The sequence below is a fragment of the Oryzias melastigma genome, linkage group LG21, assembly GCF_002922805.2.
Source record: "Oryzias melastigma strain HK-1 linkage group LG21, ASM292280v2, whole genome shotgun sequence".
NCBI lineage: Eukaryota > Metazoa > Chordata > Actinopteri > Beloniformes > Adrianichthyidae > Oryzias > Oryzias melastigma.
Genome location: NC_050532.1, coordinates 4,842,327 through 4,865,508, shown reverse-complemented (window position 1 = coordinate 4,865,508; position 23,182 = coordinate 4,842,327). Strand labels below are relative to the sequence as shown.

Sequence of the window (23,182 nt, the reverse complement as noted above, 5' to 3'; positions counted from 1 at the left end):
ATAACTAATTGATGCAAATTGTAACATCTATAACATCATCCAATGAATTTTTCTTTCCCTGAGTAAGTACAATATCTCATAATTTCAAATTCCTAGTGAAAGCTAAGTTTACTATTCCTCCTCATCATATTATGAGCTCATGGAGTTTGAGTTTATAAGGTTTGTTGGCAAACGTTATGGCTTCATTAGGAACATATAAAATGTTTTATTTTCTTTTAAAAAAAAGTTTTATATTGATCTACAGCAGAACATTTTAGGTTTATTAAAAATTTGTGAATAGATGTGCAAACAAATTTCTAGATAATGTTTACATAATATTGTTTGCACAGTTTAGGCAAACTTAAGTAATGAAATGACTTTGTGGTGTAAATGATATATCAGACTTATACCTGGAAATGTAGATTAACTGATTCATTTTGGAAAATTCATAAATCAATAAGGCTTAATGACTTTTTTGCAGCACTTTAACAGGAAAAACAAATACAAACATATTTAATCACCTTAAACAACGGAAATAGCTAAAAACCATGCTAGGAATATAACTGATCAGAGCGTATGATCACATTTAATATTATCTTTCAGCCAGCTGTGTTTGAACGGAAACTAAAAAAGGCTGAAAACTTTACAGGTTTTGTCCTGTAAAAGGAAACAGGAGGAAATGTTTAGAGCTAAACCTCTGAAAATATTCTGGTTTAAATTCTCAAAAAGAAAAACTAATCTAACTTGTCAAAGTATAAAAACCACTTCTATACAGGGGATGAAAAAAGTTATTAAATTGGGTGAGATAAACTATGTCTAATAATAAATGATAAATCTGAACAAGAAAAGCTAAAAATTTAAACACTTTGGCTAAATTTAAATAAGTCTGATAATCATGACAGAAAGTAAAATAAAAAAAATCCTGATGTTTTTAAGATATATTAAAAAACGTGAATATTGTGAAGTCTGTAGTAACTGTAGAAGCAGATACTAAATACTTACTTTTAACTTATTAAAATACATATTGGTTTTGCTACACTAATTTATAAAAATGAAAATGCTTATTTTTTTGAGTAAAAATAGCTTTTTTAAGAATAAAGTGACAGCATCATACAATTTAAATGAAGATTTTTAAAAACCACGAAACCAAGACCAAGAATGCTCAGCTTTTAAAATTACTATGCCTAAAGATTTTAACCATTTTCATTCCAGGAATTGTCCTTTTATTAATATTTATTTAATATTTTTTTACAATTTTAGTTTTCAGATACATAAGACTTTACTTTAGTGTAGATTTTTGAGCCAGAACTGTACATGAAGCTTGTTAATGTAACTCTAGGCTTTCAGAAATTAGTGTCAGTTTATTTTTTTGATAGTTTTTACTAAAAGTAATTCAACATTAAACAGACAAAAACAGAGAACATGCGTCACAACATAAAACCTTTAAAAAAAAATAAAACTAAAATCAAATTTTTTAAGAGGTAACAAAATATTTAAAATGGACTTTAAATAAGTGTTATTTTGTTAGTAATAAAGTAGTATCTATACATGTATTGCTACACTTTCCTTCTTTCCCAGTTTAGCCAAAAATAACTTGAAGTTTTAAGGTTTACCCCCCCTCCGTTAAGTCTGGGGGCGGGGCATGCGTTCTGTGATTACCCACCCTTTTGCCTTAAAGCGAGAGATGAGAGAGCAGTGCCATGCCCAGCCAAGGACACACTGCTTTTGTGCACACGCTCGTGAGAAGAAGCAAGGCTGCGAGATGAACCATCTACAGCGGGAAACAGTGGAGCAGGTAAACAAGCCAGACATGGAATGCAAGGAGGCAACCACACCGAGAGAAGACGGACGTTCAAAGCAGCAATGACAATGAGACAGAAACATCACAACATGTTACAAATGACGGGAAAGATCGATACGTCGGGCTGACTCATGGAGAAAGACACAATGACAAAAACCCACAGAGCCGTGAACGTTTGATTAACTCTCTTTAGTTGAAGATGGTAAACCTTTGGCTAAATAAATGAGGAAGAAATATGAAAAAGAAGAAAAAATATACAGTGTCTGTTAAGAAAATTAAAAGTTTTTAGTTTCAAACTTGCAACAGTTTAAAAAGGATTCATGTAAGAATTAAGGAAAAAAAAAAAGCTAAAAAAAACTTAAAATTACAGATGCACGATAATAATTGTTACCATAATTATCGTCCAATAGTGAACGATCCCAATAATTCCAATAAGTACAAATTTACTGACAAATGGGGCCAATAACTTAAACCTCAGATTTCACACTTATTTATGGCTATGTCCAAATTCCCACACTACTCCCCAATTACTACAAAACTTTATAATAGAAGGAGGTGGGAATCTTGAGGCACCTCACGATTCGATTATGAAACAATTATCAATGCATCCCAGATCGTTATTTTATAAATGTTTCTCTTTTCTACCAGACACTAGACCAAAATGACTTCATTTTCTCCACCAAAGTGCATTTTTACGTAGACTAGATCAGTTTACCTGTCTAAACCACCAAATAGTTGCCGAGCGCAGCTGTGTCTGCAGCTCACCGCTCCCCCAGGGGACGGGTAAGAAAACGGAGAGCAAATTTCACAAACTTTAACTTATTTAACTTTTATTGAGGATCTAAAAATTCTGAAATAAAAAATATTTCATCAAACAAAATAGTGTCTATCAAGGTTAATATTATTATTATCTTTAGCGAAATTTGTTGTGTTCCCTACATATTTAATTTCGCGGTGACATAACTTACACAAAGCATGACTTTTATCCAATTGACCCTCGACACTATGAAAGCCAAAATGCTTCCAAACAGTCACTTTAAGTGAAGTTGGGGCCGGTCCGATGACGAGATCTGGAAGATCAGTCATGTTTGTGTGTTCTTCGAAAATGCCAGTGTGAGAAACGCTTCAACTTCAGTTCCGCTTGTTACTTCTACTTTAACTCATTTACATTTTTCTATGATTCAGAATCGTTTATGGAGCGTAATCGATGCATCTAAAAATATTTTTTAGTGTTCAAACACAATCTAGTTAGCATCAATGCACAGGTTTTTCACAAAGACTTCTGGAAAATTTCTAGGACACTGCATTTTGGAAATGCAGATTCACCTGTGCGTGCTTACTTTAGCATGTTGGAGACAATTGTTTCACTTACTTTCTGTTGAATATGTTCAACAAAAGTACCACGAGAAGTACTACAACGTGTGGAAAGAATACGAAGCTGCCACCAGTGTCAACATGCCACGATGGTCTGGTATTTAATGGTGAAGCGTTTAAAAAAAATAAACAAGAGAAACCCACAAGCTAAAGAGATTTGATTTGTACTAATATTATATTCTTCTCAGGTATTAAAAAAAATCAGTTGAATATTTGTATCAGATACAAGAAGAAGGAAATTATAGGTAAAAAATATTATCGTGCATCATTCCTTTAAACTTTACAGAAGGATGGGATATTGAGAGCTAAATTTAGTTTAAATTCAGTAGACTGATTCTTTGGAAAAACGTTCAGGACTCTGCAACACATTGACAGCAACGACACAGAAACCCGGCAAAGAGAAAGGAGCACATCAGAGTGACAAAACACAGAAAATCCTGAAAAGACGCCATAAAAACACACAGATCAGGATCTATTCCCTTCAAGAAAACCCTATAACTCAAATGCTGTCATCATATTCTTTGTTTGTTGGAAGCAGTAACTCTTCATTTGACTTTTCTGCTTATTTGTGAACGAATGCAGACGTCCAACAAACGGTGGCAGGAACCAACAGTTTGTTCTGAAGCGTCATAGCGGTTAAAACGAACAAAGAAAGCGTCATTCAATGATGAAAAATGAAGATCTGAATAAAGAGAAGCCAACATGAAGCATAAAAGACGTAGCAAAACAAGACATAGCACCACTTTTTTTTGTTTTTAAATAAAAGGAGTTTTTGTTCTGAGCCTAAAAATCTTGTTTTGAAAAATAAAAATCCCAGCCTGTGCTGACTTTTTATTTCAGAAACAGGATTTTATGAAATGCAAGCTTGGCTACAAACATTGGGTAAAGCAAAAAAGGCTAATATAAAGTGATAATCGTTGTTTGTGTCATAAAATATGAGAAGAACATAAAGATCAAGTGGAAAACAATCAACACCTGTGTCAGCAAGTACTGTCAGGAAGCAGGACAGACTTACTCAGAAGCTGTGGCTGAGACACTTGGGAGGGGGATTGTCCAAACACAAATGGGCTGTGGACAAGGGAGGAAGAGGAGGAGGAGGAGGAAGGAGGTTGGGCAGCTTGCTCAAATACGGAGGTAGAGGGAGCTGCTGAGAGGAAAGGCGCAGACTGAATGGAATTCAGTATGGCACTCAGCCGGTCACCTGCAAACGTGGAGACAGAGGAAGGGGAGACACTCCAGCTTACACTATGGTTCGAGGATTCCAGTGGGGGTCAAAAAAATGTGACTTGATTCAGGTTTCTTCTAGTCATGAAGTCATCTCTTGCAACACATTGGGTGTGAGGGGTTATTGTGGGCATATATGTTCCATGTGTAGGGCCAAATGTGGCAGAAAAAATATTGCACAAGGGCTTGAGTGGGCTCAAAACTCTCCTGGTCTAGATGAGGTCTGGAAGAGTCGTGGTCTGTACTGGACCAGTCGTGTCCATTCAAAATGAATGGTATTTCCATAGCTGAGCTTTTATTAGCTTATGTACAAGACTTTTGGAGGGGTGAAGGAAAAAGCATGGCTGACAAATGTAGAGGGGCAAAGATGCACTTCTTCTGAAATGTGGCTCCACTGCATGAAACAGTGTTTTAAAAAAGGTTCTGTTCTGGAGAACCCGAGTGTTCTATGGGAAACATGAACATAGACGCTGCTTCATACTCTAGACAAGAAGCAAAGTGTCTTTACTGTCACAGAATATGAAGGAGCAAAACCTAAACTAAGTGAGACGAACACAAATGAAGCATCGACTGTATATGAGACCTGGACCGAGTGACCCCATCCAAAAAGGAAGTATCCACTGATTCCAAGAAGCTAAAATCCTGCACTTTCCTTCAAGCATTTTGGAAAGATCTGACCTGTTTTACAACAATCCATGAATGTAAAGACTATAAATTATTCTACGAACATACCGTTTCTGGATATTTTGTGCACTAACTAAAAAGCTGTTAGAACAGTTGAAGCACGGTCACATTTGAAATCCTTTATTTTATGTTTTTTACCTAATTTATTTTGCAGTTATAATGGTTTTATTTATTGGTTTTATTAATTGTCTTGAATGAGTAATATTTCTCAATAAAGTATTAAAAAAAGCTAAAATCTTATAGACTTCTATAGAGAACTAAACTGGTATTATTCAGTCATTCTACTCATCAGAATTTTTAATTTTTAATGATCCTAGTACTAAAATTTTTTTCATGTTTTTTTCATGTCTGTCAATCAAACGCCTCAATAAAAGTGTGTGGGCTCAGGGTGAACATTCAAAATGTTGAGCATCCTGCTTTGGTAGGGGTGTGGACTTCAAACAAACTCAATCCTGATTGGCCAGAGTGGTTACCCTAAAAAAGGTGGACTCAGACTAACACATGACGTTGTCTCCCTCCAACATGGCAGTATCCATATCACAAAAAAATGGTGACTGATTTGACTTAATTTAATTGGAACCCTAAGTAAACCATTTTCTGTGAGCGACATCACACTCACTCTTTCAGTTCTCATATACAGTCAATGCAATGAAGTAACAATGAAGCTTCTATTCAACTTTTCAGGGAGTTTTAAAGTGTGGTTTCAATTTTTTTTGTTTTAGTAGTTTTAAGTTAGAATATCTTATAGGCGACTTACATTTTTGTTCAACATATTTTTTAAGGACTTAAGTAACAAAACAATGCAATCAGACATATCTAACATGAATTCTGCTGGGTTCTGACAGAGAATATTAATAAGCAGTAAAGATGGCGGGTCTCAGTGTCTTTGCTTGCATTTAGTTTTCTAACTTGCACTAAATCAAAATACTGTAGGATGATCATATCATTAAAGTTTGGTATCTAGAAGCTTAGTGAGGTAACATCCTCGGTCCTCAGCTGGAGTTTATGCTAGATCAAATGTTTGGTTGACAACTGAATCACAGCAACAAAGTGTCAAGGATAGGAGAGGTACCTAGAGCCAGAGATTTAATTGAGCTGCAGAGCCCACAGAAGTCCAAATGACACAGGCATGCACATGAGCGCCTGACAATGCAAGCACGACGGACATGGAACAGCAACAGCAGTGGAGCCGCGAATCACAGGCTGCCTCACACCATGATACAGTTTGTGATATGTGGCCCAAAACAGGACAGCATGGGGATCCTGTCACGACTGATGAATTGGTCAAAGTTAATAAATCAGAGCCAGTGGATCTGGCTTAAACACCCACTCCGATAATCTTTTGTGCCATTTATTTATGATTATGCTGTTTTTAGCCAAAATCAAAAAACGTATCGTTTTCAAGGACATAGTTTCTACGGAGCAGCAGTATTCATTAGAAATTTGCCTCTGAGTTGTGGGCGGGACTGTTGGTGCGGAAGTAACCTTCCACTGATATCCCATTGGTGCGGAGCAACCCCCCCCCTTTCCCCTTCTGCAGAGCAGAAAATGGAACTTGAAGCCCGCCCAGTAACAAATACGCTCTTTTTCAAACTGTATTTTTTATCAGCTCCTGATTCGTAATGATTTTAATTGGGGCTATCAGATGTTAATTGCGTCTGATTACTTTATTACAGATATTTAAGCGCATTATTTTTATTTTTTATTTTTATTGTGTTAATCTCTTGCTTCTGTGAAGTCCATTAATGTCTGATAATGCACACCTAGAAGAGAATTAACCTGCTCACACCATGGTCATTTATAAAAAAAAAAAAAAAAAAAAAAGGAAATTAATAACAAGAACTTAATCCTGTTATATTCTTAAGTTTACATAGCTTTTAACAAAACGCTGACTATTTAAAACGTAGTGTGTCGCATTGTCATGGTAACAGCTCCGGTGCACGCACTCATGACATACACTGACTGCGCTCTGTTTTGGCTCTTTCTTCTACGAGGAAAGTGATCGTTACGAGAAAATAAACAAAGCATCATTTTAGAGTGAAAGTTCTTCTTTTTCTTCCTGGTTTTGTACAGAGGATGAAGCAAAATGTTTTTTTTTAAAAAACAAAGTCTAAATCGGGGATAGGCTATTCCAGGCCTTGAGTGCCGCATTCCTCCGTGTTTTCTAACATACCCTGCCATGTTCTAAGTGGCTCGACACACCTGAAGCAGGTAATCAGTCAGGAGTAGGGTTTGGATATCTGGGAATCGTGCAAACACTGAGGCCCTCGAGGCCTGGAGTTGCCTAAATAGTTAAATTCCTCTGGTTTCATGTCCTCGTGTCTCATCTCGGCCCTCCTATATTCTCGTTTCATCGCAGTCTTCAAAATGTTCAAATTCACCAGGCTAAAGGAAACTATAAAATCACTCATGTGCTTTCTACTGACTTACTGTTGTGATACTGAAACTGTAGAATAAAGCATGCCAATATATGTATTACAATATTAATAAGAAGTTTGTAGTCAATATTTTGTGTTTGCTCTGAAAAGTGTCCCTACTATTTTTGGATTTGGTAAATTAACCTTATAAGGTCCAGATGACCCCACCCATATATTGATGTGTGATCCCTCAAATGACAAAGGTGGACAGGATTTTATGTCTACCACTGACACCAGTGAAGATAAAAAAAATCTTTGGGAAATAAAAGTTCAGCGCACCGTCTTGTGGGGTCCAGATGACCCCACTTTTAATATAAACATGTCTAGGACAGCACAAGAGTTACAACACTCTGGACCTGTAGTTATTTTTTGTTTTCTTAATTGTTTGAGATAGAAAAATATCCCTGTTGGTGGTGTAAAAGTAGAGAGAAAGTCTGTTAATAAAAAAAACTTTATTTCAAATTTTATTTGTTGTATTTTGATGTTTTACTGTGACACAATGTCACAAATTTAAAGAAAACACCTCAAAATGAGGCTTGTTATATTAATTATTTGGCTAAAAATATCTGCAATTAAAATACATTAATTAGATTAATTACAGGTTGTGATTACTTAATCGCACAAAAAATAATCGCATGAATTTTAATAATAAAAAAAACAACTCAGAAATGCAATTTTAAGCTTAATTTTCTTAACATATATTCCTCTATCATCAGAAAAATGCCACTAAGACATGTCAAAAACACAATTTTTATCGCAGTGGGTCTTTAAGAATTTTGTAAATTATTTTGGATATTGTTTTATGGTTGGCAATTTTTCACTTTCTTGTCAAGAGTTCTAGTTAAAATATCCATATTTCATGCCAATGTATCAACAACTGTATCACAAAAAAGATGATTTAAAGGCGGTAAACACAAAAACCAGGCAAACAAAAGATGCTCGATGACAGGCAGTTTCCTGTAGCTTTAAAGAGACTGAGTAACACAGTGAAGGAATTCTGTAAAATTCTAGATTACAATTACCTTTGTTGTTGGAGATGCCATAGTCAAAGCCCTGTGCTCCATTGGAAGTGGTTGCTCTGTTAAAAGCTTGCACTGAAAAGGGGCTGGGCGGTGGGGTCTGATTCCCATGCTCCAGCAATGCTTGTTCTGCAAAAACACATTTGAATTCAAGCTTTTGTTGTTTTATTGTTTTCCAAAAGAATTCACAAGTTACGAGGCGTGGCTTACCGTCATCATGGCGAAGGTACTGGTTTCCACCGCGATCTCTGGCCAGCGACCAGGCCTCTCCTTCATCGCTCTCACAGAACTCTACTACACTGTTCTTATCCAGCTGTACCCAGGTTCCCTCAGAGTTAACCACCTGATGCACAAACAATGCTCTTTATCCATGATCACACATGCACAGCCGTTTTCATGATTCACCTGCTCATTATTCAGTTTAGTGATGCACAAGCAAGAAAAGCATCATCCACGTGCAAATGCAGACAGTTCAACTTACACCAAAGTCACAGCAGCAGAACACATGAAACTGATTTAACAAATCACAGACAGCTGGACAATAGTAAAGCTAAAATACATCTTTAAAACACTGGTCTTGAAAAGTAAAAGCATGAAGTTCCTCATTGTGGAAAAACTAGTAATATTAGTATTTGCAGGCAGCAGCTCCCACATCCACACTTTCTACCAGAGGCTCAGGAAACGACTGAACAGCATGGCACACCGCAGCAGCCAACCAGAGATCAAAACCAAAGACCGAGCGGCCCAACACATCAAATTAGTGGCAGTTTTAAATGAGAATTACACAGTTGTTACAAGTCCACGAAAAGTACAGTCAAGGCACAGAGAGGCTACATCATTCTGTAGTTAGATTTCTAGGAAAAAAAGTCCCAAGGAAAGAGGGGGAAAAAAAAAATCACACCCTGAAACCAAAATAGATTCATCCACAAACTAAAATTAGTAAGAAAAGAAGAAGTTATTAAGTCCTCAAAAGGAGGAAAGGGAGAAAAACGCACATCCACGCCCAGAAAGCAGCTGATAAACACCTATAGTGTCATTGCATTTTAGGCCAAAATTACTAAAAATATATATTTCTGCTACATAACATTATCCAATGAATTTTGCTACAACAATATAAAAAAAACAAAAGAGTGGATTATTTGGGGTGAGTGCGTACCTCGCCTATGGCCTTGACCTTGTTGCCAAGAACTAACATTCCAATGGGGATACCCCTAAGGTTAGGGCAGCTTCTGATGTTGTGACCAGAGGGGCCAGTCTTCACTACCTTATAAAGCCCCGGGCCGCCACCCTGCCCTGTCCTGCTCTGCGCCCGAACGGGGGCCTCGTGGCTTGGGCAGCTGCTCACTTCCTTTACCTTCTCCTCCGACTGGCCCCCGACTTCCTGCAAGAGTTGAGAGCACGAGTTACAGTCAGGTTAGAGCAGTCGGAACTGGTTCTGAAGCGTCAACACAACTGAGCTAATAGGTAATAATGAAATCATGATTAAACAAAATCAACTACTATGGCTTCACCATAAACACTAGCAGTTAAAAAGCACTTAAGAGTGTGGTCTGTACCCATTGACTGTATAAAATACCTGGACCGAGTGACACTCTTCCCACCCTCCCGAGGAAACGTTTGACAGATTTCTCACAATCTGCTTTCAAGTGGTAAAGGTGTGGTGTGATTGGTGGGTGCCAAGGAAACGATGACTCAGATCAATTTGGACCAATAACTACTTATACGGTTCCAAGATGGTGACGTCAATATTGAGATAAAATGGTAACAGAATTTACTTCATTTTGTTGGAGCTGGAACAACACATTCTCACTCCCAAGTCATCACGTATGGACGTTTGGTTGAAGAGCCTTCCACGTCACTTTGACGTTTTGGGTATCCCCAATCGTCGTTTTTCGACGCACTGGCTGCTCCAATTAAATCACGGCTCCCCAATCTCCGGGCCGCGAACTAGAACTAGTCCAGTACCGCGACACAACCGGTACCAGAACTCTAACCCAACATCAGACGCGGTATTGGACGTGAACCAGTACTAGATTAAGGTTAGGATACGTGTATTGGACGTGTCCCGAGAACTGGTGCCCATCTTGTACCGCGTCTCGAGGGTTGGGGACCCCAAAACATCAAAAATTGGCATGGAAGGGGCCTTAAACAAACGTCAGTATGTGATGACTTGGGGATAAGAATGTGTTGACTGGAAATAAACCAATTTTGTTGGTGACGTCACACTCACTAAGTTCAGTTTTCATATACATTCAATGGTGTTTGTGGTCTGAACTCAAAGACCCTTCCTTCATAATGCTACCATTGGCTCCAAGAAGCCAAAAGTCCATAGACCTCTTCAGAAAAATAAACAGGTTTTAATGTTCTTCTATTTGTAAGAATAACCATTCTTGCACTGATACATTTTTAACATGGTCTTGCAAATCCTAATTTTTTTTTTTTGCCATTGTATTTTTTTTATTATTGTATTATTATTAAACTGACCAGTCAGATGACTCAATAAAAGTATGTGGTCCAACAAGTGGAGCTCTTGATTGGTGAGAGTGGTTGCCTTGGAAACAATGACTCCACAGCTTTGTCCGTATTCCCCCCCCCCAAATCCTTAACTACTAAAATACTAGTGTGGGACTATCTAGTGCCCCAGATAGGACGTCACCAATTTCCTGAAGTGAAAACCGAATCAATATGAACATTTCACAACGAATATTTAGGACTCCACTGTGTTCTGAAGATGAAAATGTGGATGGTTTGCTTAAAAATTACATTTAAACTTTTTTTTTTTTTGCAAAAAATGTTTGACTGCAATGCATTGTGGTCTTTTTGCGCTAATGTAGTGAGCATCGATGCATGCTAGTTATTCGCAAAGACTTTGATTGTGGAATTGTAGACTTGGACAGAACTATAAAATGGTGAACGCACTATATAGAGGACTATATAGTGAGTAGGGAAGGAATTCAGAAAAAGCCTTAGACCACCGCAGAACAATCACTGCTTACTGATGCTGTCTCGTTCCAACATGGCGGCGTCTAAATCGATAAAATTGAACTTGACTTAATTTGGTTGGAGCCTTTTTTTTTTTATGGGTGACATCACGCTCACTCGGTCCAGTTCTCATACACAGTCAATGTCTGTACCAGACAAAAGTCCAACGTGGTAAATGAACCCCAAATGTTTGGTCTACAGCCACACCCTTGATTGAGTTAGGTATAGATGTAAGTAAATACATAGACTGTAAATACACATGCCTAAAACTTTTTGTATACAAAACCAAATAATCTCAACCGACAAACATGTTTTCACTCAGGAACACCAGTTTTTTTTCTTAGATATTTTGAAGGATGCATGCTTTCACATAAATAAAGAACCATAATATAAACAACAGGCCTGTCCTATCAGGAACTCATGCTGTCAAACCCCATGCAATTTACAAGCCAGAAAAGTCTCTCATCAAAGGAAATCTCTGCCCAAGTCTACACAGACCTTCACAGACCAATGTACAAACAACCATGCAACTACAGCTGGACCTCGCACAACTGAAAAGAACAGTATGGGAAGACAACAAAGTCACAGGGCGCTCAAAAGGACTAGTGGGATTAAAATGAACTAAGGGGAGGTGAAACTATTTGTCCCGCCTTTCCACGACTCACCTGAGGTGGGAGAATAGTTAATGGGGTCCAAGACAAAAAGCCGATATCCCTGACTCCTTGGCTGGCATTAAAGACATTCTGACCAACAAATTGTGAGACAGTCAAGAAATGGCAGACCACTCAGAGGTGACGACAAAGCAGCAAAGGGGGGAAAGTGAACTCATTTTTTTGGAAGGACAAAAAGGTTTGGATTTTCCAAGAGGGGAGATGGTTTGAGAACAAAACAAAACATTCGTGCAGAGATAAAAAATACCCTTTGAACATTAATGAAAACGGTCATACTCTTGAAATATTTGACCAGTTTGTTTTTTTAATTAACTGAAGGAAATTCTTTTCACAATTTAACAACAGTTACGAATGCCCAAATAGACTCAATAAAACAAAAGAATCTTCCAAAAAAAAACTCCCCCACGTGGATGATGCAGTGTGTCATGCTGTTCAGACAGAGACCTTATATGGAAGCCTCCTCCCAAACATTCCAATCCAGAGTTGGAATAAATGAGCAATGGTACAACTTGTGGACTGACTTCATGTCAAAGCTACCATTCTCACAAACCCAATACATTTGATACGACACATTTAACTATACTTTTTCATTTTCATTCACAACAAAACACCGCAAATTCTCACCGTCATTGATTTAGCCCTAACCTCTCTCCTTCACATGGACACACTAGAAAGCCCCCCCATGTGGTTGCAGTAACTTGCAGTTGCCTATTTCCTACTGTATATGCTATATACAGGCCTAACCATGCTTAGCAGCTGAGATCAGTCGACTGTCCATGACACATTTTAACGATAATCAGTGAAACTTTCTCCATTCTGCTGAAACCTTTTCCAGTTTTTTTTTTTACGTTACGGTATAAATATTCATACAAACCCAACATTGGGGTCCCCTTTAGTCCGTCACACCTTTTGCATCTACATCCTAATCACAAGAAAACTTCATATGCTGAGATGAAACAATGAAGTCTTCAGAATTGGTGCGCAGGTTCAGCTGCTTCACAAACCGCCAGTGAGGCTTTCAAACTCAAGGCTGCCCAGATGGAAATATCATGCAAGAGACCACCTCAACATGCTTCAAAGACATGTGTGCAAAGCAAAACACAAGTTCTTCCTCGAAAAGCTGGCATGGTTAAACACAGATGTCTTCAAATGGCTTATCTGACGACTCAGGAGACCCTCTGGTACTTACGTCTGCTGGGACCAGCAAGGTCCTGCCCAGGTGCTGATTATAAGAGAGGCACCAGGCCTCTGTGTACCCATTCATGTTAGGAACATACTTCTTTACAGTCTCATCATTGAGCCTGAGCCACACACCGTCATCATTGTGGATCTACGGGGAAAACAAGCAACAGAGCAGAGCACACCCACGCCGTCCTGTTACTACGGAAACAGAAGGGAGGGGGGCACCTCAGACACAGAATCAAAACCACTGCGGCTGCAGGAAAGTTTTGGGGGGAAAACTGCAGGTTGCATCAAGATGTGGAGGAAAATTACATTTTTAATGATCGTGGAATGTTTATCGAATCCAAATCTATGCATTTGGTACGAAATCAGTTTGTTTTTCTAGTGCAAGACGAGCCCTTTCAAGACAAAAAAGATCTTCTGATCCATTCTAAAATCAGTTAGGAAAGGATTTATTTTCCTCAAAGTCCCACTCCCATCATCTTTGGATCTATTGTGAAAGTGTACCCAGTGGTCTTCTAATTAAACAATTTTTAGACAAAATCAAAAAACTTTTTAGACAAAGTTTGTTAGAAATTTGCCTCGAGTTGTGGGTGGAAACAATTGGTGTGAAATAACCCCGCCCTCCTTCCCATCCCCGTTGCTGAGAGCTATGGCCCGGCCATCGTATTTTCTGCGTCACAAATATGTATTTTTATTTTCTGTCAAACAGCATTTATTCATTTCATGCTAATTCACAACAATTTGAATAAAGAAACTGCTATAAATTAATTTTTTTTTTTTTTTAAATATATGTCCTCTATCATCATAAAAATGCCAAAAAACAGAATTTTTATCAGAGTGAGTCTTTAAGTTCTCATATCCCGATTCGGTCTGTTCCTTTTAGTTTCAATAAGCAATTGAACACGAGATAATTATAAAATATGCTGAAAAACAGCTTTTTACTCCCCCAATCAAACTAAAATAGCTCCCATAGTAAACAAACACATTTGAAAAGTTAGTTATTATTCTTGAAATAAGATTCTTCTATGGAGAAAATCTGAAACATTTACTAAAATACCCAAATCCTCAAATTGAACCCATTTCTTTTTTAATAACTGCATAAACATTGGCTAAAACTTTCGTGCAGCCTCATTGATTTTAAAAGATTTGCAAACAAGATATATCAAAGTCACAAAGCACTGATCTTTAAAGAGAAGATAATCATTAAAGATATAAAAATTACAATATCTATGTTTAGCTGGGGAAAAACATTCACACTCATATTTATAATCCTGCATAAACAATGCAAAGAAGAGGAAATAGAGAAACACAGTGAAAGTAGGAATAAGTCTTCCAGCTTTTACATTTTCTGTCAGGTCATTAATCAATTACCTCGTCAATGAAAGTGATGGTGCCATTGACATGCACTATGCCTATCTGTTCACTCTGCAGGGAGGGGTGACTACGCACACGAAGGCCTGCGCTGTCCTTGGACACAAATTTGCGGACCTGAGAGAAGTAAAAGGAAGATGGAGACCGTGAACGGCTGGAGCAGAGAGCAGAGTCAGAGGCTGAAACTGAAGTGAAAGAGCGGGAGAGGCTGAGAGAATGAGAGTGCATGCGTTCACAAACACGAGAGGCCAAAAGGACAGTTTTAGACTTTGGTCTTACAGCAGGAAAAGTTGGATAAATTTGGATTTTCTTTCACTCTGATCCAAGTTTCAAAGCGGAGGATACTGAGACGCACATATTGTTGCTTGTTTCCCCATCCCTGACAGCAGAACTAAGTCACAAAGGTCTAAGAAAATGCTGACACCCATGAGCCTACTGGCAGTTTGATGCATGTTCTTTAATTAAATAACAACTCTCGCCAACTCACACTCTAAATTATGGCTCTCAAAATTCAGCAACCCAGTGCCATAGTCAGACACACTTATCTGTACACCATAAACAACCAGACTCTCAGTCCTCCAGCCTTCTTTTCTGAAGTGTAACACACCTGGAAATACTTCATTTATGTAGGAAAAAATGTTGTTTAAAAAGTAGTTTAGTCGAGAAAATCTTACAGTGTTTGTTGTATTTATCTTTAAAATAATAAAAAGAAAATAACATGATGCAAATGTATAGAAATTAAGCTTTTAAAATAAAACTGAACTTTACAACATCAAAACAAAACAACCTGTTTATTGTGTCTGCAAGCTTGCACAAATGTAACGTTTTATCTCTTGTGCATACCCATATCTTCAAAGATCAAATTCCAGAAAAGCTTACCTTGCTGGGCTGAGGTTCAGCCTTTGGTTTGACCATCTGAGTTCCAGGTGGGATCATGCCTTTGGGAGGGTCTTTCACCTCCACTTCTAAACCAGCATCTTTAAAAAGATTTGTAAAAAAAACTTAGTTTTGACAAGTTTGAATAAAAAGGGCACATGAAGAATGTGCGTTAAAGAACGTTGAAGGAGCATTCTTGAACATACATTTAGTCCATGGTGTTCACACTGGACAAGTAGGGAGGGGCTACCTCTTTTTCTACTGTTTATTAGCGCATGTCTGCCACCTTCAGATAGAGCAGGCTTGGTGTGAAATGTTAAAGCGGTGAAAATCTCGCAAGTCTTGCTCCAGGTTTTTTCTTTCACAGCTTTATTCCGACATATGAAAGACCAGCCAAGCACAATCCGCAATTATTAATCTCTCCTTCGGGATCAAATTTCAAACAGTTGACATTCTGTTAATTAAAGGGGACACCATCCATATGTCACTACCAAATCTAAGTCCCTGATTGGTCAACGTTCTATCTGGTTCAACTTTAATGGACGCATGTTTTGTACAACAGTTATAGAAACTTTCATAGCTACATGTGAACACAAGAGTTTTGTCTGAAACTCAAATATATGACTGTTTACGTAGTCTTTTCATTGGAAGTGGTCACTTGAATGCAAGGAAACTGCAAGACCAGCCTGGGCTCCCCTTAAAGGCTGATACTTCACAGTGATCAGCCATCGCATCAATCGTATCCACAATCGCGTGGTCTGGTTCTTACTAATGTTGCAAGTGTCCGCTATAATTGTGATGAACTTTTGAGTGGCGTTTATACTTTTCAAGTGACGCAATCATCTCCAGTGTTTATTTTTAACATCCTGATCACACACTTGGTGAATCTGTGAATGTGCAGGTCAACAATGAGGTAGAGGAGGAAGTGGTGTGTTCGTCCACTAAACAGAAGCAGGGAATACAAAGGCGAGATAATAAATATTTAAAAAAGTGGCGAATTACATTCTCTAGTGCAAGATATGAGATATAAAACAAATCTTTCCAGTAACTTGCTCTGTTTTCTATCTAGTTGTCTACTCTGTGAGCGACGTGAGCGATTACAAATCTCTTGGAAGCATAAACCAGCCCTAAGATGCTGCCGCCCTGTCTATGACCTTCTACAGGCCCGGAGAATCCCACAGCACCCAAACGGGTCAACAAGACTTAACGTAGAGTGAGGAGGCGTACCTATTTCAATGCCATCGATGGTGACGTGGATTGTATAGAGGCCCACAGCTCCTGGAGTCCAGTTGGCGCTGTAGGTTCCGTCGGTGTTGGCACGGATCAGCATGTTCTCACTGGGTCTTTAGGGGGACAGATCGATAGTTTAACCGCTGTCATTTGAGGTTTGTTGTGCGTCTGTAAGGTCTCAATTACCTCTTTGGTGTTGGGGAGGCAAAGCGCAGCTCCTCGAAGGAATAGTTTTCGTATGCCTGAAGAGGACAAAAAGTATTAAAACTAATCTGGAGAGATTTTAAATGATAGATCTATTCTAATTAAGCATTTAATATGCAAATCATCAAATATACTTAAAATAAAAGTCATTAGAATGAAAAAAAAATTGAAGAATTTGATAGAAATTCCAGGTACTTCTTGGTATTTACACACCAATAGATCTAATCAACAGCTGGAACGTTTTCTAATGTTGAAGAGAGAGAAGCAGCAGCTTCACAATGCTCACCTTCATCATTGTGATGGCGATGTACCGTGCCTCTTTCACAATCATGGGCTCGTACGTCGCCTCCAACTTCGGCACCGGTAAACCCCCAAAGGTCAGGTCCGGGCCGCTTGAAGAAGGCGAGGAGCTTCCAGGAAGGCGCTGCAGTTTCTTCACGTTATCCGGCTGCATGGATTTCTTCTGGGACACCGGGACGGCTTTCACCTCCACCTGAACGCGGGACGAAGGTTAAGAACAAGGAAAATACAAAGAAAAAAAAAAAAAACACGAAGCGACTACCTTCATGTTCGGAACGTGCACCACGTCGCCATACTGGTCTTTGGTCTGAACGACCACAGTGGTTGGCCAGCCGCAGCGAATGTCGTCCTTGTTCAGGATCAAGGATGTTTTCTGAGGATCCGCGTAAGAGTCCGGCTGCAACCATCTGACCAAAGGAAGATATTTAAAAGACGTCATCACATATCTCTGGTGTTGTGGTTGTTGGAGTCCTTACACAATCAACGTAATCAGCTGATTTAGGATTTAGAGGTGAATCCCATGATGCAACACTGCAAACATTTGTGTTTACTCCTACAGAAGACAAACCTGGCCAGACGCCCTCCACTTGAGTTCTGCACACACGTGATGAAGTCCTCGAGGAAAGAGTGCTCGTTGGTTTGCAGGTGCAGGGGCAGGTTCCCCTCTAGAGCCTCCATGATGGTAGGAGAGTGAGACAAGGCCAGGCCCTTCCCCAGGATCCCTGAGTGTGCTTTGCAAACCTGGACAAAAAGATGAAAAAAAAAAAATGAAAAAAATGAAGATTTAGTCTTTTTAAGATAACCAGTTAATCTCTCGTGATCAAAATAAACCTGAAGTGAGGCCTCCTCAAGAATCTCAAGATCTTCCTCCAGTTCATTGCCTAGAAATAAAAAAAAAGATTAAATGAATGTCTCAGAATTCTTCCTAAATAACAACCAGTTTTGTTTTACCTATAGGGAGGGCCAGGTCTTTCTTCATTAGAGCAGCAGCACAAACACTTCCCAGGTAAGCCAGTTCTTTCTCCAGCTGGATGATGCCCTAAAAATACAGCAACGAAAGGCATGACTTGTGTGGCCAAAAGCTGCAGAAGAAACATCTTCAGACGAGTCCGTTTATTTACCTCATCGACGCCGGGATTGAATTCATAACCCACAGCCACACATTTGAACCCATAGAAGGACGCTTTCTCGTCTTTCACGTAATCAGAGGCCGTTTCCAGTGAGAACAGGACTTCATTTCCTGAGCAGAGAAGAATGAAAGCACATTAAGGGGTGTAAAAGAGACAACTGGCAGAATTCAGTCTCTGAAAATGTGTCAACTGCTAGGAGTGGAGAGCCATACATTGTTCCTGCTATTAAAAACAAACATCAGTGGTCCCAAACCTTTTTAATGTCAGACAATGTTTTCACTGACCAACCAGGCTGAAGTGGATGTCTAATTTTTTTTAAGCTTATTAAATTTTCTGGGGAAAGTTTATCTTCATCTTCAGGAAAATATCAGCAGCTGGTTTAAACTTTTTTTCATGTAGCAACCAATAAAATGCAATATAGATTCTTCCCTTAACCCATTAATGTCAAAGTGGATGCAAAAAAAAATAAATAAATAAAAACTTCAGCCGCGTCTGACTTTTAAGGTGTGACGGATAAATGAATAAATAAATAAAAACAGAACAGTCACTAAAACTGTTATTTTTTTAAATAAAATAATAGACATGAATCCACCATTTGAGTAACTTTATTAGCAACATCCTCGTAACATCAGAGAGCTAGTTGAATTATTATTATGGTGTGTGAGAACAAATGTCGCAATAAATACATTTTTACAGTAAAAAAATCCTAGTTTTTGTCTGTTAAAAGAAGCTTTCTTTTATTTTGAAGTCAAATGCTCTTCCATTGTTTCTTCACTGGATCTTTTCTGCGAAAAGAAACTTTCCAAATATGTTTGACTTGCCATGCATGCATCAAGAATGAATCAAATGTGGTGTTTTCCAGTAGTTTTTCAAAATAAAACTTAATTGGGTTCAGATAATAAATAAAATGGATAAAATGTAGATTATGGGATTTTTTTGTGCCCGGGTACCAACTCTCCAGTACCAGTTTGTGGCCCAGGTGTTGGCGACCACTGACTTGGAGCATGAGGTTGAATTAAATGTAGGTGCGTTGTCTGAAATAACTTTTATGCTTCACATATTTAAAGCTGTACTATAAAGACCTGCTGCATTTAGAGTGCAAACAAGTAGAGGACCTGACCTAAAACAGAACTATTTCCTCTATTTCTAGTTGTGTTTTTTTTTTAGCTTTTCATGGAAATGTTTTTGTCATGTCAAAAAAAACTTGGTGACTTCAGGAAAATGCCGATTAAAGTTACTACAAGAGATGAAGACATGTCCCTCTTGTTTTATATTAAAATGCTTAGTAAGTAAGATAAAAAAGTGGCAACTAGTTTTACTTTAGATTAACTAATACACTTTAAAACTTAGGTAGAAAAACTACCTGTCAACTGCATTTCTTACCTGGAAGCACGAGAACAGTGGTGGGCCAGCCTGTGGAACCGGAGAACTTTTTGAGTTCTGTCCAGGTGTTGATGGTGTCATGGATTAAAGGTTTTCCTCCCAGGTTGGACAGGTGGAGCGTGCGGCTGGGGATGAGCAGACGGAGGGCATCCTCTGGCTGAGCAGTACCGCACTGGGGGTCAAACTCGATGGTGGTCCACCGAACACAGTCTGGGAATGATACCTGTGGAGAGAAAAAAACAGCCATAAGATACCTTAACCAAGTTAATTCTACCTGTTGACTGTACATGAGAATGGGACTGAGTGACTCCTCTCTCCTGGAGTTCCAAACAGGTTCCAAGAAGCTAAAATCCCATAAAATTCTTTTGAAAACTTCCATTTGTCAGAAAAAAACACTCTTGCTCAGATACCTTTTTATAAAATGTTCTTGCTATTTCTTATTTTTTGCATGATGATAAACTAACCAATCAGATGCCTCAGTTGACTCAGACTGACTTTAGACCAATCACTGCTTACTGATGTTGTTTGGTTCCAACATGGAGCAGTCCGTATCAAGACAAATTTCGCTTCATTTTGTTGAAGGCATTTTCTATGATGTCATACTCACTCGATCCAGTTCTCATATACAGTCAATGCTAGTCAACATGGCAAAGAGCACGTTACCCTGTATTGAGTGACACTGGCTTGTTTGTAGGGATGGTCGCTCTCGATGACAGAGTAGTGGTTGGAGGTGGTGCAGGCAGACAGGCCCTGCTCAGGCTGGTTTCCGGTGGTGCTGTCCGTTGACTGATTGGGGTTGAAGGTGGGCGGGGCATACTTTTGGTTGAGAGCAGAGACTGCGGGGAGCAGTTCTTGAACAAGTCCAAAAACCTCGACAGCAGCCTGGCAGAAGAGAGCAGGAGAAGCGTCATCACACAAGGGGTCGTTTTTTGTATGAGACAAAAACTTCCCGTTTAACCCTACCTTTGGCACAGATGCCGCAACTGGGCCAATGTAGGCCAAAATCAGGGGTAAGAGCATAGAAAACAGACTGGAGGAGCTCAACAGCTCAGGAATATCATCCGCTTAGAAAGAAAGGACCAAAATATTACTTTGGATGTCTGAGAAATGATTGGACTTGAAAATGCTTGATGTTCTTACCATCAACTGCAAACGCTCTGTGAAGGAGGTCTTTAGCAGCTCTGACTACAGCGCTGACCACAGAGAGAGCCCTGCTACAGTTTTTATCCTCCTCATTGGCTTTGCTCAGCAGCTGGGACTGCAGATCTCCGTCATACTCACTCCTTCGGCAGAAGGATAAACTCTGGTCAAATTAAATAAAGATAACCAAGAAATTCAAAGGTATAAGAAAATGTTTACCTGTAGTAGAGGATCTGAGGAATCTGACCTCGGGTCTGGTTGGTTCCGTTGCTACTTAAGCTGCAGGTGCTGAAGGTGAAGGACACCCCATCAGAGCACTGCACCGTGGTCATACCTCCATCTCCGTTCGCCGTCCTGCTCCCGTAGTTACGCAGCCGGACGGCATACTTGACCCCCTCCTGCAACAGGCAGCATTCACTCAGACATCGCGACCTTCACCGGGCTGGTGGAGGCGTTCACAGCCCACTTACTTTGAGCGGCACGGCTTTGTCCAGGCGGATCTCCGCAATGTCACTGGGGGAGTCGTCGGTGCTGTAGGTGCTCTTCACCAGCTCCAGGGATGTCCACCTGTGAGAATGCGCAGAATCACCCGGATGTTCCGTCTGCGCCTGAAGAACGAGAGAAAAATGATGAACAATGGCGAGCCACAAACCAGACAAGAAAAAATTATGATCAGCACCACTTACATCATCAGCCAGCACCTCCAGTTCGTACTCGTGGATGCCCCCGCCCCCGTAGACGCAGACCCCCACCAGGACAACCCCTGGCTTGTCCACTGTCAGACAGATGGCATCTGGGGAGCCGTTGCCCGTGTTCCAGCTGCGGCCCTGGCTAGTTTTGGTGAAGCGGTTGGGTGATGCTTTCACAGAGTGCAGCGAGTTCAGTCCATCGATCTAATGAAGAGGGACGTTATGAGAACCATAGCAGAGCATATAGGTACTTAATTTTTCAGATTATAAGTTACAGCAGGCAAAAAATGCATAATAAGAATAAAAATGTATATACATGTAGTATTAAAGTATAAGTCGCACTTTTGGGAAAAAAGCATTTAACACAATGAGAGAACAAAAAGGAACGTTTTATCTTGAAGCGTCCATTTTAATAATGTAAAAGAAAACGAATTATATGAGCACACTTCACTAATGTAAGCGCATTTAACTTCATGAAACAAAGGAGGAATCTAGTATGTTTGCACAACATATGAACAATTGTTCAGATAACCATAGCGTAAAGAACATGCTAGCAACTAAACTCTTAATATCACTTTAAATCATTAAATCTATTGAATTCTTCATCCTCTGTATCGCTTTGGAACTATTCCACCATTTCCGACATAACACTGCATTGTAGTAAGTAGTAAATAAGTAAATGCTGATGCACCTACAGTGCCCTCTATTGAGTATCCGAGTGCTCGGATATTCGCAATCTGCTCCTGAAAATTTGAGTATGAATATTAGCATTGTCCAAGATTGCTGATTTACAATCTTTATCGATATAGTAGAGTGTAGTAAAATAATATTTGGTAAAATGTATTTGAATAATGTTGGATTTTAAGTTTATAAACTATAGCAGAGCAAATGTTCAGTGCTACTGTCACCGGAAGTAAACACATCTTTGTGTCCGTGAAGCTTCCTGTTTCCAAAGTAAAATTAGCAAGTGCTTTTTTTCCATTCAAAAAAATTAGACTAAAGTTACGCTCACTGACATAAAATCCAAAAAACGAATTTAACACAGGAGTTCACATTCTTTTGGTTATGGTAACACTTCAACAGTTGATGCAATTAACGTAATTCCAGCAGATTCTGAAGTGGAGAAACGCAGCCTATCGCTGATATGCAGCTCTGAACAGCTCAAGCATGGATGTAATCAACATGAATCAGCTGATTCTGTCGCAGGAAAAAAGCGACTTTTTATACCGGATTTACCTCAATATATAATGCTTCAAACGTGAAGTGATGCAGAATGTTGATGATAGAAAAACTGTGGAGAATATTTTCCGGTTTTGTAATTAAATGATCCAAAACATGGCTTGCCTCGTGAATTGTTGACCTTGATTCATGTATCAAATCAAATCGCCACCTCATCAACGATCCACAGCCCTAACCCTCTAGTTGTTTATTATCTTTCACATATAGGTTACACCTGGGTCTAAGTCGCACCCCCAGCCACCCCCAACTGTGCGAAATACTGCGACTTGTACTCCGAAAAATAT

The 23,182-nt window shown here is 39.1% G+C and overlaps 1 protein-coding gene across 16 annotated transcripts in view; it reads right to left on the bottom strand.

Moving 5' to 3' along the window:
* The window catches only part of mycbp2 (MYC binding protein 2), a 74,932-nt gene that overhangs the window by 18,385 nt on the left and 33,365 nt on the right, over positions 1-23,182 (bottom strand). For 5 of the 16 annotated variants that reach the window (XM_024286584.2, XM_024286586.2, XM_024286589.2 and 2 more), the window contains 24 exons: positions 21,657-21,863; positions 21,441-21,578; positions 21,190-21,368; positions 20,971-21,113; positions 20,794-20,894; positions 20,494-20,712; positions 19,831-20,053; positions 18,439-18,557; positions 18,269-18,356; positions 18,149-18,198; positions 17,886-18,058; positions 17,580-17,724; positions 17,304-17,510; positions 17,000-17,055; positions 16,811-16,926; positions 15,587-15,684; positions 14,708-14,824; positions 13,341-13,481; positions 12,146-12,223; positions 9,655-9,879; positions 8,709-8,841; positions 8,502-8,627; positions 4,170-4,355; positions 1,643-1,750 (listed from right to left, as the gene is read on the bottom strand). In XM_024286584.2, the coding sequence (XP_024142352.1) occupies positions 1,643-1,750; positions 4,170-4,355; positions 8,502-8,627; positions 8,709-8,841; positions 9,655-9,879; positions 12,146-12,223; positions 13,341-13,481; positions 14,708-14,824; positions 15,587-15,684; positions 16,811-16,926; positions 17,000-17,055; positions 17,304-17,510; positions 17,580-17,724; positions 17,886-18,058; positions 18,149-18,198; positions 18,269-18,356; positions 18,439-18,557; positions 19,831-20,053; positions 20,494-20,712; positions 20,794-20,894; positions 20,971-21,113; positions 21,190-21,368; positions 21,441-21,578; positions 21,657-21,863 (3,376 nt within the window). The remainder of the gene's footprint in view (positions 1-1,642; positions 1,751-4,169; positions 4,356-8,501; positions 8,628-8,708; positions 8,842-9,654; positions 9,880-12,145; positions 12,224-13,340; positions 13,482-14,707; positions 14,825-15,586; positions 15,685-16,810; positions 16,927-16,999; positions 17,056-17,303; positions 17,511-17,579; positions 17,725-17,885; positions 18,059-18,148; positions 18,199-18,268; positions 18,357-18,438; positions 18,558-19,830; positions 20,054-20,493; positions 20,713-20,793; positions 20,895-20,970; positions 21,114-21,189; positions 21,369-21,440; positions 21,579-21,656; positions 21,864-23,182) is intronic. The other 11 variants (XM_024286590.2, XM_024286592.2, XM_024286591.2 and 8 more) reach the window with 10 other exon arrangements.